The sequence below is a fragment of the Phoenix dactylifera genome, chromosome 7 (genome assembly GCF_051530095.1).
Source record: "Phoenix dactylifera cultivar Ajwa chromosome 7, Ajwa_hap1_PhDact_Kaust_v1.1, whole genome shotgun sequence".
Lineage (NCBI taxonomy): Eukaryota > Viridiplantae > Streptophyta > Magnoliopsida > Arecales > Arecaceae > Phoenix > Phoenix dactylifera.
This window is the reverse complement of record NC_143196.1, coordinates 34210918-34225745: the sequence shown is the minus strand read 5'-3', so window position 1 is coordinate 34225745 and position 14828 is coordinate 34210918. Positions and strand designations below refer to the sequence as shown.

At 36.4% G+C, this 14828-nt stretch overlaps 2 protein-coding genes across 3 annotated transcripts; both read left to right on the top strand.

The window, feature by feature from the left end:
• Positions 1-929: 929 nt before the first annotated feature.
• FDH (formate dehydrogenase) lies at positions 930-6513 on the top strand. Its single transcript, XM_008784223.6, has 6 exons — positions 930-1460; positions 2482-2653; positions 3554-4094; positions 5110-5234; positions 5972-6084; positions 6177-6513. The coding sequence occupies exons 1-6, from the start codon at positions 1374-1376 to the stop codon at positions 6288-6290; spliced, it is 1152 nt and encodes a 383-aa protein (XP_008782445.4). The 5' UTR covers positions 930-1373; the 3' UTR covers positions 6291-6513.
• A 1738-nt stretch (positions 6514-8251) lies between these two features.
• LOC103701977 (uncharacterized protein At4g28440-like) lies at positions 8252-13603 on the top strand. 2 transcript variants are annotated; one of them, XM_008784219.5, is made up of 4 exons: positions 8252-8398; positions 9573-9797; positions 13010-13212; positions 13301-13603. In XM_008784219.5, the coding sequence occupies exons 2-3, from the start codon at positions 9575-9577 to the stop codon at positions 13198-13200; spliced, it is 414 nt and encodes a 137-aa protein (XP_008782441.1). In that variant the 5' UTR covers positions 8252-8398; positions 9573-9574; the 3' UTR covers positions 13201-13212; positions 13301-13603. The 2 variants fall into 2 exon arrangements, with proteins under 2 accessions (XP_008782441.1, XP_008782440.1); XM_008784218.6 differs by having other exon boundaries at positions 13010-13603.
• Positions 13604-14828: the final 1225 nt, after the last annotated feature.

Genomic DNA, 14828 nt, shown 5'->3' with positions numbered 1-14828 from the left:
GGAGGATGCCTTCCTTCTTTGAGTAGAATAACTTCTTCTGTGTAGAGCACTTGGAAAATATTGGCGTCCATTACTATCAAACATGGACATGGAAAGGAACGTAATCTTATTATTGCCTGCCTTCATACGCACATGGGAATATATCAGTGTACGTACTGTGCAGCTGGTTTTAAATCACGTACTCTTGGAAACCATCAGCTGGAGTGCATGCCACGCGCCTCATTACGTCTTCCATTCTATCCAGCACTCTCAGCGGCACAGCGCAGTTGGCTAAAACAAACGACATTGTTGAGTAGAGAATAGACTGAATGAGAATTCTCCTTCCATCAAAAGATGACATCTTCCATTTCCAACTGCCGATTCTCCTCCAAATTTTGCCTGATAGTGGATTAACATTTGCACTTCCCAAATACCGGTACACCCAAATAAGTACAAGTTTCATTCTTTGTAGGACTACTAAATTGCATTTACTGTCCTTTACAGTAGCTTTGGCTACCAAAAAATAATCATCTGCAAAAAAAACAGAAATATGTGAGATTGTTTTATTGTTAGATGTTTACTTGCAAGTATTTTGTGCACTAGATAGCTGTTTACTTGTCATGTAGTAGTTCCTTATGTCTTCTTATGCCTATGGCTGCCAAAGTGTTTGTTGCTATTGTATTTTACATGCATTACTATATAGCTGTTTAGCATTTTATGGCCACTTTGGGGAAATTCTCACTAATACGTCAAACAAATCCAGGCCAGCTCATAAAGGCTGGTTGCATGAGAGATAGGTGGGTCCGCTCATGGATTCTATTCCGCGCCAAAACGGATGGCCTTTCCTTTTCTGCATCCAATTATTTACTTACCTAACCCATTATCTGGTCGACTAGTCAAGGTGGGTCCAGATGACATTTCAAAGTCGCGTTTAGTGCACGAACTTATCCGCATCCTGAATCCATCCTCCATGGCTGAACCGCCCGCGTGCTGTAAACTCTAAACCTAAAGTTTTTTTTTTGTTTGTTTGTTTTTTATTTCAAGAAAAGGGCAATAGAAAGGAAGCCACTCGTTTCACAGCCACCAGTCCGTAAATGGAGGCAATACTCGTTCCTCTATCGCCACGTCCCGTAATTTCTAGAAGCCGTGAGAACGTGTCAGACGATTAGCGATTCTCTATTTTCTCTCGTGAAATAGCCAAGACACTGGATCCAAGTCCGACAGAAGAATCCACACGTGCGACTGCGCCCCTCGCGCTCGCGGGGACCTTGCACCGCTTTCGTCTTCTTCTGCTCTCCCATGCACACTCCCCCTCTCATTGTTTACTTCCCACACCTCCATAAACAACCCCCCCCCTCCTCCTCCTCCTTCTCCTTTCCTTCTAACTTCGAATCATGGCGATGTTGACGGCGACGAAGCGCGCGATTCGGTCCCTGGCTCCAAGGGTTCTCGATGTCTCTCCTCTCACGAGACAGCTCCATGTAATCTACTAAAATTTCTATTTTTTTTTTTGGATTCTTTTTAGTATCAATCTGAGTACTTTAGGTGATTTGTTTTTGATCTCACTGTTTGAAGTGATTTGGAGGACTTCCTATTTTTCTCTCCCATTTTTAGTATCGTACTGCTGCTTGTTCCTCAAATCTTGTTTAAAGATTGATTTTTAGTTATTTCGACAAAATAATATGTACATTTGCCATCTTCAATTGTTTTGAAGTCATACTATGAGGAAGCTTCGGGTTATTTGCTTCGGTTCTTGCTATATGGTGTGACTAGGAGTGTTCTGTGTTTTTGGTATATTTTGGTAATTTATTACTAGAACGCCACTAGTTGCGCTTTAAAAAATTGTTCCTTTTGGATTAACTAATGCAAAAATTATCTTTTTTGTAAAAGCGAATCTATGAATTTTCCTTTTTTTATTTTTTTATTGAAGCACTAATTTGAGTAAGCTTTAGGTGATGGGCTTCCTGCCCACTATTTGAAGTGATTCAAGCGCAGTTCTATGCATTTTAATTTTGTCTCCTACTTTTTTGATATAATTCCGCTGAGAGTGCTGCCCGTTCCTTTAATGAAAACTAGAGTGAAAGTTAAGTTTTAAGTTAACAAACAATGTTCTTCCTTTTGTATACTATAGAAAGCCATCTGCCAGGCTTTGTTTTCTCCCGTTTTTTTTCTCTTTATCTAGAGATGAGATGGGAAAACTTTAGCTTTATTGCTGGCTCTTTATTTACTTGCCTTGAGTCTGGTCTTGATATGTGGATTTTTTTTTTTTTTTCATGTATCAAGAATTTGGTTTTGTTAGAAAAAGCCAAAACCATTCTCCCCGAAGTGAATGTATAACGTGTAATTTTCTGAAGCAGTCTGCAATCTGAAATCTTATCGCTGCCGCTATTTTATTTCCTGGATTTGAAGTCAACTTCTTTATTCATTTTTAGTCATTTGATCACTGTATGCCTCAGAGTACAGACTTCGGTTGCCTGATTTTGATTTCTTAATATCATGCAGGCTTCCCCTGGGAGCAAAAAGATTGTTGGGGTGTTCTACAAGGCCAATGAATACGCGACGCTGAATCCTAACTTCTTAGGGTGCGCTGAGCGAGGCTTGGGCATTCGTGAGTGGCTGGAATCTCAGGGCCACCAGTACATTGTCACTGATGACAAAGAAGGCCCGAACTGTGGTCAGTATTTGGTGATTTAAAATTAATTTTGTGTGTAAGCTTGTGATTTTAATGTATAAAAGTTAGTGAACTGAAACTATGCATCAACATCAATGAATTGTATGCTTATTTTTAGTTAAATTCAAACATTTGTCTTCTCAAATCTATTTAAGAGTTAGTTACATGGAAGATCAGAAGAGTGCTAGATATGGAAAGGAGTTTGGATGTGTGTGATGGGGTTCATTAGGAGGATGGAGACATAAGAAAACCAGATTGGTAGAAGAAACTAGTGTTTGACCTTGGATTTAACTCTTGGTAGTTGGTAAGTGTAAATGGTACAAAAAGAATTCACTGAATTGGCTGAAGTCCATGGGCAGGGTATTTGGTTATCACATGGATAGACATATATTCATATAGGAGATTCTATGCCTCTTAGCTAGTAATGCACTATTTATCTTGTTTCGATAAGCAAGTTTAAATTATTTTTCCTAATATTGCCCTAGAATTTTGGTGCACTGAATTGCTTTCTTCTATCAAAGAGGAAACACTGTCAAAAAGCAAGAGGAAAAAAAAAAGACCCTCTTATTGGCTTATGCTGCTTTGTATTAATTTTCTGCAACCCTATACGACACACATAATTTCTCTGGTTTAAAATGTAGCCTTTAATAATGCCAATTTAGTGGATTCATGCATCATTTTATACCATAAATAACATCAGTATAATTGAAATGGTACAAAGTCTATATGTGATTCCAAAATTCATGGCTGATACATGGATTCACTCTTACCTTGTTTGTGATGGATAATTGAGTTCTCTATCTCATTTTCAAGTCATAAGTAATATATATTTTGACAGTCTATTAATGCAATGCTTGCTTCGATTAAATGTTGCAATACTAAAATTTCTGTGTTCTTACCCAGAGCTTGAGAAACATATCCCTGATCTGCATGTTTTAATATCCACCCCCTTCCATCCGGCCTATGTTACGGCGGACAGAATCAAGAAGGCCAAGAACTTGCAACTTCTTCTCACTGCTGGGATTGGCTCTGACCACATTGATTTGAAAGCAGCAGCTGAAGCTGGACTGACTGTTGCTGAGGTCACTGGAAGCAATGTGGTCTCGGTTGCAGAAGATGAGCTCATGCGAATTCTCATTCTTGTCCGAAACTTTCTACCTGGCTATCATCAGGTGATTGAAGGTGAATGGAATGTTGCAGCCATTGCATATAGGGCCTACGACCTTGAAGGCAAGACTGTTGGGACTGTTGGGGCTGGCCGCATTGGAAAGCTTTTGCTCCAGCGTCTAAAGCCCTTCAACTGCAATCTGCTGTACCATGATCGGCTCAAAATGGAACCTCAACTAGAGAAAGAGATTGGGGCAAAATTTGAGGAAGATCTTGATGCTATGCTTGCTAAGTGTGACATTGTTGTTATCAACATGCCTCTTACTGAGAAAACTAGGTAACTTTTTCTTCATCTGTCTAGTTTTCTTTATTATGAATTTATTCTTCCGGTGTCATTTATTCATTACTGTTAAGGTTTCTATGCAAAAGTCGCAACTTAAAATTAAGTTTATTCTATATGAAATGGTCCATGTTTCTAGAAAATTTATTTGACATAGATGACACGGGAAAAACTTATGCCAGAGTCAATTTATCATCAATGGTAGCTTTCTAGAAGCATATGCAGGCATAATGAAGTTATAGAAAGCTACTAAGATTACTTCTGGGGTGTAATCAAACTATGAATAACACTATCGAAGATGCTGATGGTAATATTCTTCTCATAACTTGAGTTATAGACTTCAGAAGAATAGCTTTTATCACTTATAGTTTTATGGTGATAATGAATCACATCATTGAAAGGTAAGACATGCTCTGTTTCTTTTAGAACTACAGTTTTGATTTTCCATTGAGCTTTTCACTTTTGTGTTACCGAGTGCTACTTAGTTTGTTCTTGTTATTGATTTTCATGTTGGAAATATCTCGTGTCTTTATCAGCATAAGATATCTATTTGTGCATTTTGTAAGGTTTCCAGAGCACATAATACTAAAACTTTCCTTCAGTTGAAGTTTCAAAAGTATTCAAGTTTTCCTCAAAAGTGCGGTGTCTGATAACCATTTATGTAATGTTTGCAACTAAGTACATCAGGATATAGGGAAAACCTATTCAAGATGTCTTATTGAAAAAAAAAATTTAGCATTATTTATACTGCTTAGGTAAGGCTTGACAGTGATCACTGAGATTTGAAATCATTAGAATTATGGTAGGGAGATGATAAGCTGGAGCTGCAACTTTAGTGCCAACAGACGTAGAAAGGATGTGCTCATTGATTTTTAGCTATTTTTCATTGTCTGTCCATGGACCAGGATATATGTGTTCACTATCTTTTTAAAATCTGTGACTCTGCGTGCGCAATATATCTTAGGCTATTAAATGCTCATCTTCTTCATTATGTAACTATTCATTTCTTCAGAGGAATGTTTGACAAAGATAGGATTGCAAAGCTGAAGAAGGGAGTTCTCATTGTAAATAATGCCCGAGGAGCAATCATGGATACTCAAGCAGTTGTAGATGCTTGCTCCAGTGGCCACATTGCAGGTTTATTACTGTTCATCTACCAGTTTTGTGTGGGAAATAATTGAATCTCCATCTGAAATTCTGCTTCTCATTTGTGAAAATTTATTTCTTGTACGTTATGGTGATCCATCACCTGATATCATCTTTTATAATAACTCAGTCCCGGTCTGGCTCTGGAGAGGACACCAAGGGGTTGCAAGAATTTGTCATAGTCTAGATCAAGGAGAAAGAATCTCACTAGTCACAGAAGGATAGTTTGTCATAGTCTAGTAAGTTTGGGCTGACATGTTTCTCATTGACTGATTGGTCAAGAGAAAGAATCTCACTAGTCACAGAAGGATAGTTAATCAAATTTTAATAGATAGGATAATGAAAAATTTACTTTATTGCTTGATCTCCAGTTTGATAGTTCCCTGCTCTCAAGGATCATGTCAAAGTGACCCTCAATGCACTATTCTCCAGCACCTGGAAAATGGTGCTTTTTCTTTTTTCCTGATTATAGTATCCAGGGGATTCTTGAATGGTGGAAGTGCACTCCTTCCAACAAATCACAGTAAATATTAATAGTTTTGAGCTGGTTCTAGCTGCCTGCAAAGTAGCTTATTCAAAACAAAAAAAATCCACATATAGACCTCTTGGATTTTTTTTTCATGTCTTATTCTAAACTCTAATTTGAGTCCTTTTTTTTATTTTTTTTTTGAAATTATATATATACATGGAATGGTGCCTGAGTTACCACTTTTTCCCCCAATCTTCAGGTTACAGTGGTGATGTGTGGTACCCACAGCCTGCTCCAAAGGATCACCCATGGCGATACATGCCCAACCATGCAATGACGCCTCACATTTCAGGAACTACCATTGATGGCCAAGTATGCCATTTTTGACTAGATGTCTATTCCTCTGCTCTTTAGCTCTTTCTGGTAGGTGATCTGATTGCTAAATTTAAACTGAAATGGTGCAGCTGAGATATGCTGCTGGAACTAAGGACATGTTGGATAAATACTTCAAGGGAGAGGACTTCCCCCCACAAAATTACATTGTCAGGGAAGGCAAACTGGCGAGCCAGTACATCTGATCATACTTTGGTCGATGAAAGAGGGACTTCTTTGTACGAATCAGTGGGTGGGTTGTCAGAAGTCCAAATAAATCCTAGAGTTCACTCTATGTATTTGTTAACCAAGTTGTCAGAAGTTCAAATAAATCCTAGAGTTCACTGTATGGATTTGTTAACTAAGTCCTCTGTTCAGAGTAACAATTATGTCACTAACTATGGTGGCTAGCAGGGAAATTTTCTTTCAGCTGATTGTGCTGTTCTGGATTGATGCATCAAATTGATTCATATAGTGGTTGTGCTTGTGTTTGTTTCACCGGTCTTGCTGAGTTTACTGACAGGAGATTGGAATCATTTGTGTCGAAAATTCAGAAATATTCTAAATGAGCATGGAGAGGAGAGAGTCACCAGAGATCTTGCTGATAGATACTGGTCCATTCATAAATTCAGTAACCTACTACCTCACTGAAACTTTGATGAGCTTATCTGGAGATGACACCTTAAACCTCATGGCTGAGGAATTGGCTTAAGGGGAGATTTCAGGAACATCCATGGCATATATAATATTAGTTATCAAACCTTTTTCCTAGTGTCTGCTTGAAGAAATGATCAATGCGAACCTGAGAAATAATGATAGAACAGTATTGTCAGAAGGTATTCAACTAAAAGCGATCAAAGGGAAGCTTCTTGGATATATACCAATATTTCAATCAGCTAGGGCTCTTAAAGCTAGGCACTGAAGTCATTGGCCATCTCCAAGGGTCAACAATTTTCCCAGCCACTCCTTGGTCTGGCTTAATTTGATTGAAGTGCCTGTCTTTTTGACCTTTTGATTAGTGCAACTACATAGGGCAACTGACCGGGCTGCTGCATATGTAGTTCCATACTCCGGTGGCTTTTTTTGGGATAATTAGGAAGCCTCCCTTCCCTCTCTCTCTTCATCATCTTTTTTTTTTTTTGGCTTTTTTGAACGAACAGTATATTTTATCCGGTTTATAAAAAAAAAGTTTATTTAAACTTCCATAATTGCAATAATGTATATGCAAAATTTTTCATATATATAGAAATCAATGCAAAAGTCCTATCACGACACTTTCAGCAACTAGATTTTGTCTTCACATTTTATCGATTGCAAAGAAACAAAGATCCCTGTCTATTGCAAGGAAAAAAAAAGAAGCTAAATAAGGTATGGAATTTAGCGGTACTATTCCATGAAATGAAAACAAAGTAGGGAAGAACAAAAAAAATAGATGATATTATGTTAGTGGGTACGGTGTAGTAAGGCTCATTTTAAAAATTTAGGCTCCACCTTGGCTTGCAAGTTGCAAGCCTGAAAAATAAGGATGAAATTGTCAAGGTTAAAAAGAATCTACTGAAGGAAGAAATAGATATTTAATATATATATATATATATATATATATATATATATATTGAAGTATAAATTATTCTTGTGTTAAATAAAGTAGTCGGGTTAGAAGGAAAAAATAAAGTATTTATCATTTATTTACTATATTATTATTTAATTTAAACTATTTTATTTTTGAAAGAAAATAATTTAACCCATCTACTAAAGTAGATAGATTTGACCACTTTAGTTCTGATCCAACTTTAGCCTTAAATCTGAATTGACTAAAATTTGAGTTTGGAATTATGTATGAGATTGACCTTTTATTTTCTATAAAAAAATTGGACAAAGCTTAATCCAATCAAACTGTAAATAAAAAGAAACCATGATACAGCATAACACGAGGCTTGGGCTGTTCTCCATCTAAGCTATCAAATTTTTTTTTTTTTTCATAGAACAATAAATTATAAATAAATTATTTATATTTCTAAAGTTAAAAAAAAAAAAAAAAGTAGAGTCTGGACCAGACATACCTCTTTACCTGCAAAGTCAAAAAGTTGATGAGGATATCGATCAGGATACAATCTTGTAAATATCTGATGTTTGGAGGGCAATCATCGCCACCCATGTATACGGATCCGATCTTCTCAAATCGGACGGCTACAAACTTGCTCCCGATCCCTCAAAAGCCGAGCTTCCCCCGAAAGTCTCTCCCCCTCAGCGGCGACCCACGGATCTCCGGAAGAGCAGACAAATAACACGAAGGGAGAAAAGAAGGATAGAAAAGGTAGGCGTTTGAAACCCTAGTTCTTCCAATCATGTCCGTTCCCCATTAATTCCTAATTTAGGGTTTTGGGTTCGCTTTCATTCTCCACCCGCGGCGTAATTTCTTTCTTGATTTAGGGCTCGGGTTTGTTCTCTGTTTATTTGATGGGAAATATTTTTAAAATTATTGTTGACATATTTTTCTAGATAAGGATTTTTGTTGTGTCTTTGTGGATTCGGATGCGGATGCAAGATCGTATGGGAATTTCCTTATGTTTTAGTATGCGGTATATTGGGTTACGATTTTTTTAAAGGTTTTCTATGTGTGGATTTGTTGATTAGGCGAGAAATCCTAAAAGGGATTCAGTATTGGTGTCATGGATTTTAGAATTGTTTATTGCGATTGGGTAGGGGATGGTCTGAATTAGATCGATCGGGTTGGTATAAATATCATTATTTTTGTTATGATTGTAGATCACATTGAGGGAATATGTTGTGGAGTTTCTTTCGTGGTTTGATTAATTTATGGCAGTGTTGTTCATTAAACAACTCTAGCACCCCCCTACTCCCCCGAAAAAAAAATTCAAGCTTTGTGTCTACAATTCAGAAGCCTTCATTTTGTGTATCAAAAGCATGGTATTATATAACGGATATTTTGACATTATAATGGTTTTAAAGTGCCTTTGTTTTACCATAAACATAAAACTGTAGATAATCAGCATTTTTTATGCTTTATGACCGTATCTACAACGTTCATATTGTTGTTATTTTATACCGTTACTAGTCAGTGTACTTAATTTTGTTTGCTATGATAATACCATAGTGTCTCTGAAACTATGTTTTATTATTTATGCTATTTTTTGGATGAAAAGATTTACTATTTAAATATGACATAACTAGCTAGCTGTTATTTTTCTTGTTGCTAGTGGTTAAGTGCCATTTACAATTAGCAGTAATGGCTGATATAGAACAATAATAAATAATGCCGGAAAAGTTTTTGGTTAGTCAAACAAAAACCTATTATGAAGTTATCATGGATGATGATGGTTTCAGCTTTGGGCAATTACATGACTATAATGATGTTAAAACCATGATAGAGAGGCATTGGTTGTCATTATGTTGTAAAAGCTTTGCCATCAACCATGAAAACCTTTTGCTAAAAAAATGTTTTTCTGCCAATCCATGTGCCTTTTCAGAAATGGCTGAATCGAAGCCTGGATTGAGAAAACCAGTGTTTACCAAGGTTGATCAGCTTCGACCTGGCACCACTGGGCATACCCTCACAGTGAAGGTGGTCGACTCAAAGATGGTTTTGCAGAAGGGGCGCCCTGATGGGCCTCAAGTTCGACGGATGCGTATTGCTGAATGTTTGGTCGGGGATGAAACTGGAATGATAGTTTTTACAGCCAGGAATGAACAAGGTAGACATTACCTTAAATAAAAACCTATTAGCTAATGTTTTACAAATAAATAGTCGATTGACCTCTTTTATTTTTAATAATTTTGTTTGTTTGGTACACTAGTAATACATTTATGATATAATTGTACACTCTAGTTTCTAAATTTGTGATCATGATGCTACTATGATATTTGCACGTCTCTTTTGTACACAGCTAGTGCTCATTGTCCTTGTAGGAGTTTCTTTTCAGTTTCCCCCTCTGTTTACGTTTCATCATGAAGCATTATATTGGAGGCAAGCTGTCTTTGCTCCAAAATACCGAACAATTTTACTGATGGATGATAGAACCAAGAATAAAAAGAAATTGGATAAGCTTCAGAAATAAAATAATTTGTAAACTGTTGGGGGAAAAACTTCATAGTCCCATGACCAGACCAGGGTGATGCTGCCAGCTTTTAGAAGGACCAAGTATCTTGCCACTTTGGCTATTACATTCAATCTTTGTTATGCTGAGAAATCTTCTTAAAGTCTAGTTATATAATTAAAAAACTGTCATAGATCTTGAAGCTGTTATTCAGCTCAAGGTCACCTCCCAGAATGCTGATCGATATAAGATCATTTTGTAGATACAACCAGAGCAATGCTCTTGTCCTGTCTATAGCTTAAATGGAATTTGCGAGCAAAAATTGATCAAATATGAGAAACTTTCTGTACGTTGTTATCATCAGAAACTATTTTCCTCCACCCTCTCGAGTTCCTGTTTCTCCATATTTCTCAAAAGAATAAAGATTTTTTCCCATTTTCTGTCACTAATATTAACCAAAATAATTTACTCATGTAATTTATTGTTTTGATTATTGCATTGTACCAGGACTTCATCTTTAGTGTCTGTTAACCACCATTTGGACATATGTGCATTCTTGATTGCTGGGGTCATTTCTATAAGTTGTTTTATTCTTTCACATCTTTCTTTCTTGAATATTACTTCACTTCTGCTTAATGGCTAAAGGCTTTTTGGGAGGCGAATATTCACCTCATCACCTTGCTGGAGGCATTTATAGAGGCTACATTGTTTACAGTTTAGTTTGCTGCCATTTTAGCTTAAATGATCAACTATTCATCTCCCTCCCTTTTACTTCCTCTTCTATTTACCCAAATTTGGATCCATTGTAGTGGTTTTAAAGTCCCATTCGTAATGCTTTATCAGTAATTTAAAGCAAAGAGATCAGCACATATGCACTGTCGCATACACACTCAGAGATGACTAAAAAGTCTCATAGACATCTATCTGTGTTCTCATACACATGGATGATATGAAAACACAAATTTGTAAATGTATCCACATGCATTTATTATAATTTCTTTTTTTTTAATTTGTAAAATGTATAGATGTGTATTATATGCTTCTGTGTATTCATCTATGTGTATTTTTATGTGCATGCGTGTACACAAACTCATGCACAGAAACCATTTTTTTAGGTGTTCCAGTTAGAAGGTTGACTTGATTGTCGAGTACCATATATATGCTGTCCTTCCTTTGTCATTTTTATTTACTCTAGTAAGATGTCTTGGTGAAGCATGTTAACCCTTCCTTCTCAATCTGCTAGAAGCTCTTTCCTGGTGCCTACTTTTACCAAGATTTCTTTGTTTTTATCCTTTTTTTAGATAACTCTCATGTATAAATGAGTTGTGAGTATATGCTGCATTCTGAAACATGCACTTATGTATTAGTCGTTACATTCCAAAGATTTTGTATATAGTTTCAACCAAGCAATTGCTTAGGAATATCAAATTTATGGTTAATCTTCACATTCACGCATGCATGTAGTCATTAATGCCTTCATCTGTAACTTGTATGCTATTTTTTGCGGACACAATTTTGTGAAGCCCTCAGGCTTGCACTTGCATCGATTTGATTTATTGAAAATGTATGATCTTATAATATAGCTGTCCTTTTTTTTGCCTACTGCATGTGCACTTGGGCTTCAGACTGACATTTTAGGATGCATCATGAGAGCAGCTGACTCAACAAAAAAATGCATAAATTCACATCTTTCTGTCCGTGCATATTACAGGTGTTCATGCATGCTTGTTTACACAGATCTGATCAAGTAGCTACAGTCATCACCAAGCTTTCCAATTCTGTGCATCAGATGAAGCCTAATTTGATCATCATATATTCCATGCATATGATCTTTTTTGCTTATGATCTTATAACCATTAATTGCACTTTATGATACAGCTGTTTGCTTATTCCTTGTCCATCGTCCCAATCTCTGCCTTTTTTTTTATGTTTTGATGATATATTTAATTGCTTTTCTTTCGATCAGCACCAGATTTCAGCTGTCCATGCACTTGGTCAGATAGTCTCTTGCAAGTGAAGCAAGTTCTTATAATTCTTTCTCTCTCCAGTTGGTTTTGGTCTTCTATGTACTCAGATTTCATCGTCATTTACTGTGACTATATTTTTCTATGCTCACAATTGTATTTATCCATGGACTTACAAACAATCAATTGGGCAGTTTCCTGAGATGTTTTTAATTTTTAAGAAGTTTCTTATGTTCTACTCCTGTGCTTGATCTTTAAGACACTTTATACCTAAGCATCTGTCGGGATTCTTTCTGAAACTATATACTAGTTCTAGGCCTACTTAATAGTTCATAACATGAAAGTTACACGTACATCTTGATCTTGACTATTTGAAACACTTTCTATTGGATGAGTAATTTTTCAGGAATACAATTAACTTTATTTGTAGGCCTTAATATATTATCAACTTTTTCTCCTATCGTGTTTACATTCACGTAGACACCTTTCTCTAGCAAACATGTCCAATGTTACAAACTGTTGCAAGAAATCAATGTGCTCATTTGTTTTTTGAATCAATTTTTTTTTTTACAATATTGCATAAGCTTAACTTGTTCATACCTATTATGTATGCATGTGTGCACCAAATCAACTTTTTTATGCTTATGGTATATTTGACCGGCTTTTTCAAGCATTGTTCTTTCACAAATGCAATATTATGAACGCAATCATAATTGAAACTAGTTTTTACTTTCATCTCCACTGCACATTATCATCCTACAGGTGTACAAACTCCAAACATGTACAGATGGCATCAACAATATATCCCAAGAATTTCTAACTTTAGTATATTTCCTAATATTTTTTTCCCGTCATGTTCTTTATTTTTTTCATTCATAACTAAAATAATGCATGGTATGCATTCAGTGGACTTGATGAAGCCAGGGACAACCGTGATACTTCGAAATGCAAAGATTGACATGTTTAAGGGATCCATGAGGCTGGCCGTGGATAAATGGGGCCGTGTTGAAGTCGCTGATCCAGCTGATTTCACTGTTAAGGAGGACAACAACCTTTCTTTGGTGGAATATGAGCTAGTGAACCTCGTTGAAGAGTGACCAAGTGCTACAGTATGCCGAAGCACCAAAGAATTCAGGCTTGATGTGGTATTTTTTGTTTTTGGAGGTTGGCACATGATATATCTGTTCTCTTATGCAGCTTTGACTCATGGAGCTGCCCAGACCAGCTCTTTTTAGGACAAAATGCGGGTACAATCAGAAAGAAGCTACCAGCAGGAATCAGTCACACCTTGCTATACAGTGCAGCTTGTTGAAGCCTCTGGTCAGCTAGATGGTGGTGATTGCACCTCTTAGGTACATTATGTAGAACTTTGTTTGGGTTGTTTAAAGTCTCTAGTACGATGTTTTTGAATGTTTAATTAAGTACTGAGAAGTCTATCTGGTCTTTGCTTCTGAGTTATCAAACATAATAATATGTCAAGAAAATTCTCCTTTATATTTATACTGTGAGATTTTAATCTGCAAAACTTTAATTACTTTGCATATATGCTAGTTTTTGCATTTTTCTGCTTCCAGAAATCCTCAAGAGATTTCTTTTTTCTGAATTTCCTATATATAGCCTAAATACAGATACTTTTGATTTCATCGCGCTTAGCAAATTCCATTTTACATTGCTGCTGCATTCTCAAGTTGCAAGTAAGAGTGATTGTTGGAGTTACTTGGGGTATCGCAGCCAAGCTTTATGCTGCAGCCTCCTAGGCTGGAACGGGACATGCACGTGTAAAGAGAAAACAATATGGTACAAGTTTTTTAATTGGCATCGATAAAGAATAAGCAATATTAACATTGGATTTTATTTTAGATATGGGTGGAGATAGACAAGAACACATTCTGCAGTGATTTTACAATCAGATTTTAAAGTGAGGTTGCCAATAGGAGACTGCTCATCTCCTTATCTTGTAGCAACTGGAACCTGTCAATCAAGCGTGCAATAGAGAACTAAAAGAGGCTCGTGTTCAAAATTTGCAGAGACCTAGATGCAGAAGGCCTGTTTGGCATTAAATTTTTTAAGAATAGAGTTTGATTGCTGTTTTTCCTGCTCTTGTTCCTCTGTAAATTAGTGGTATATCATATGAAAATTGATGGCATTTGCACAAAATTTTTTCTATTCCTTGCTTTTATTTTTACTCATTTTTGAAAGCAATAAATCTTTGCTGCCAGAATCTTTATAAGTATTACTTCTACAAACAATTTGAAAGAAAAGGATTTTCATCGTACATCATGTTCTGCTTAGTTCATTTTTTTTTCTGGAGTTTTTAAGACAAGAGCAGAGAGCAAGAGCGATGCTAAACAGGTCCTGAGTTGAAGATGTGTTTCCAGGATATATTACTGCATCAAATACATGTGAGACCAAGATAATTGGTACAGTAATTAACCGGCATGTGTCAGCCTAAATCCTCCCAGATGGAAGGCCAAATAATTAGAAGGAACGGTTGTGTCCTGCAAGTTAACTGATCTTGTTTTTTTAGAGAGATCTTTACCTGCACAATAATTAGGATTTTAAGAATGCACCATCCAGTAATCGAGCCAAGAATCTCTAGGCAGCTTGCTACCCCCAGCTCACAAGTCAACTGCTATTGTTGACTGTTATATTAGAAAATGATTTCAATTTTAATATCAGGCAGTGAAAGAGAAAGTTGGGACCAGCATGAAATATTTCAATTTTT

Bases quoted from the DNA above. Each gene is read 5' to 3' on its own strand.
- FDH (XM_008784223.6), top strand. From the start codon at position 1,374: ATGGCGATGTTGACGGCGACGAAGCGCGCGATTCGGTCCCTGGCTCCA. The intron at 4,095-5,109 runs GTAACTTTTTCT...TCATTTCTTCAG, and splicing joins CCTCTTACTGAGAAAACTAG to AGGAATGTTTGACAAAGATA. The intron at 5,235-5,971 runs GTTTATTACTGT...CCCAATCTTCAG, and splicing joins CTCCAGTGGCCACATTGCAG to GTTACAGTGGTGATGTGTGG.
- LOC103701977 (XM_008784219.5), top strand. From the start codon at position 9,575: ATGGCTGAATCGAAGCCTGGATTGAGAAAACCAGTGTTTACCAAGGTT. The intron at 9,798-13,009 runs GTAGACATTACC...GTATGCATTCAG, and splicing joins TACAGCCAGGAATGAACAAG to TGGACTTGATGAAGCCAGGG.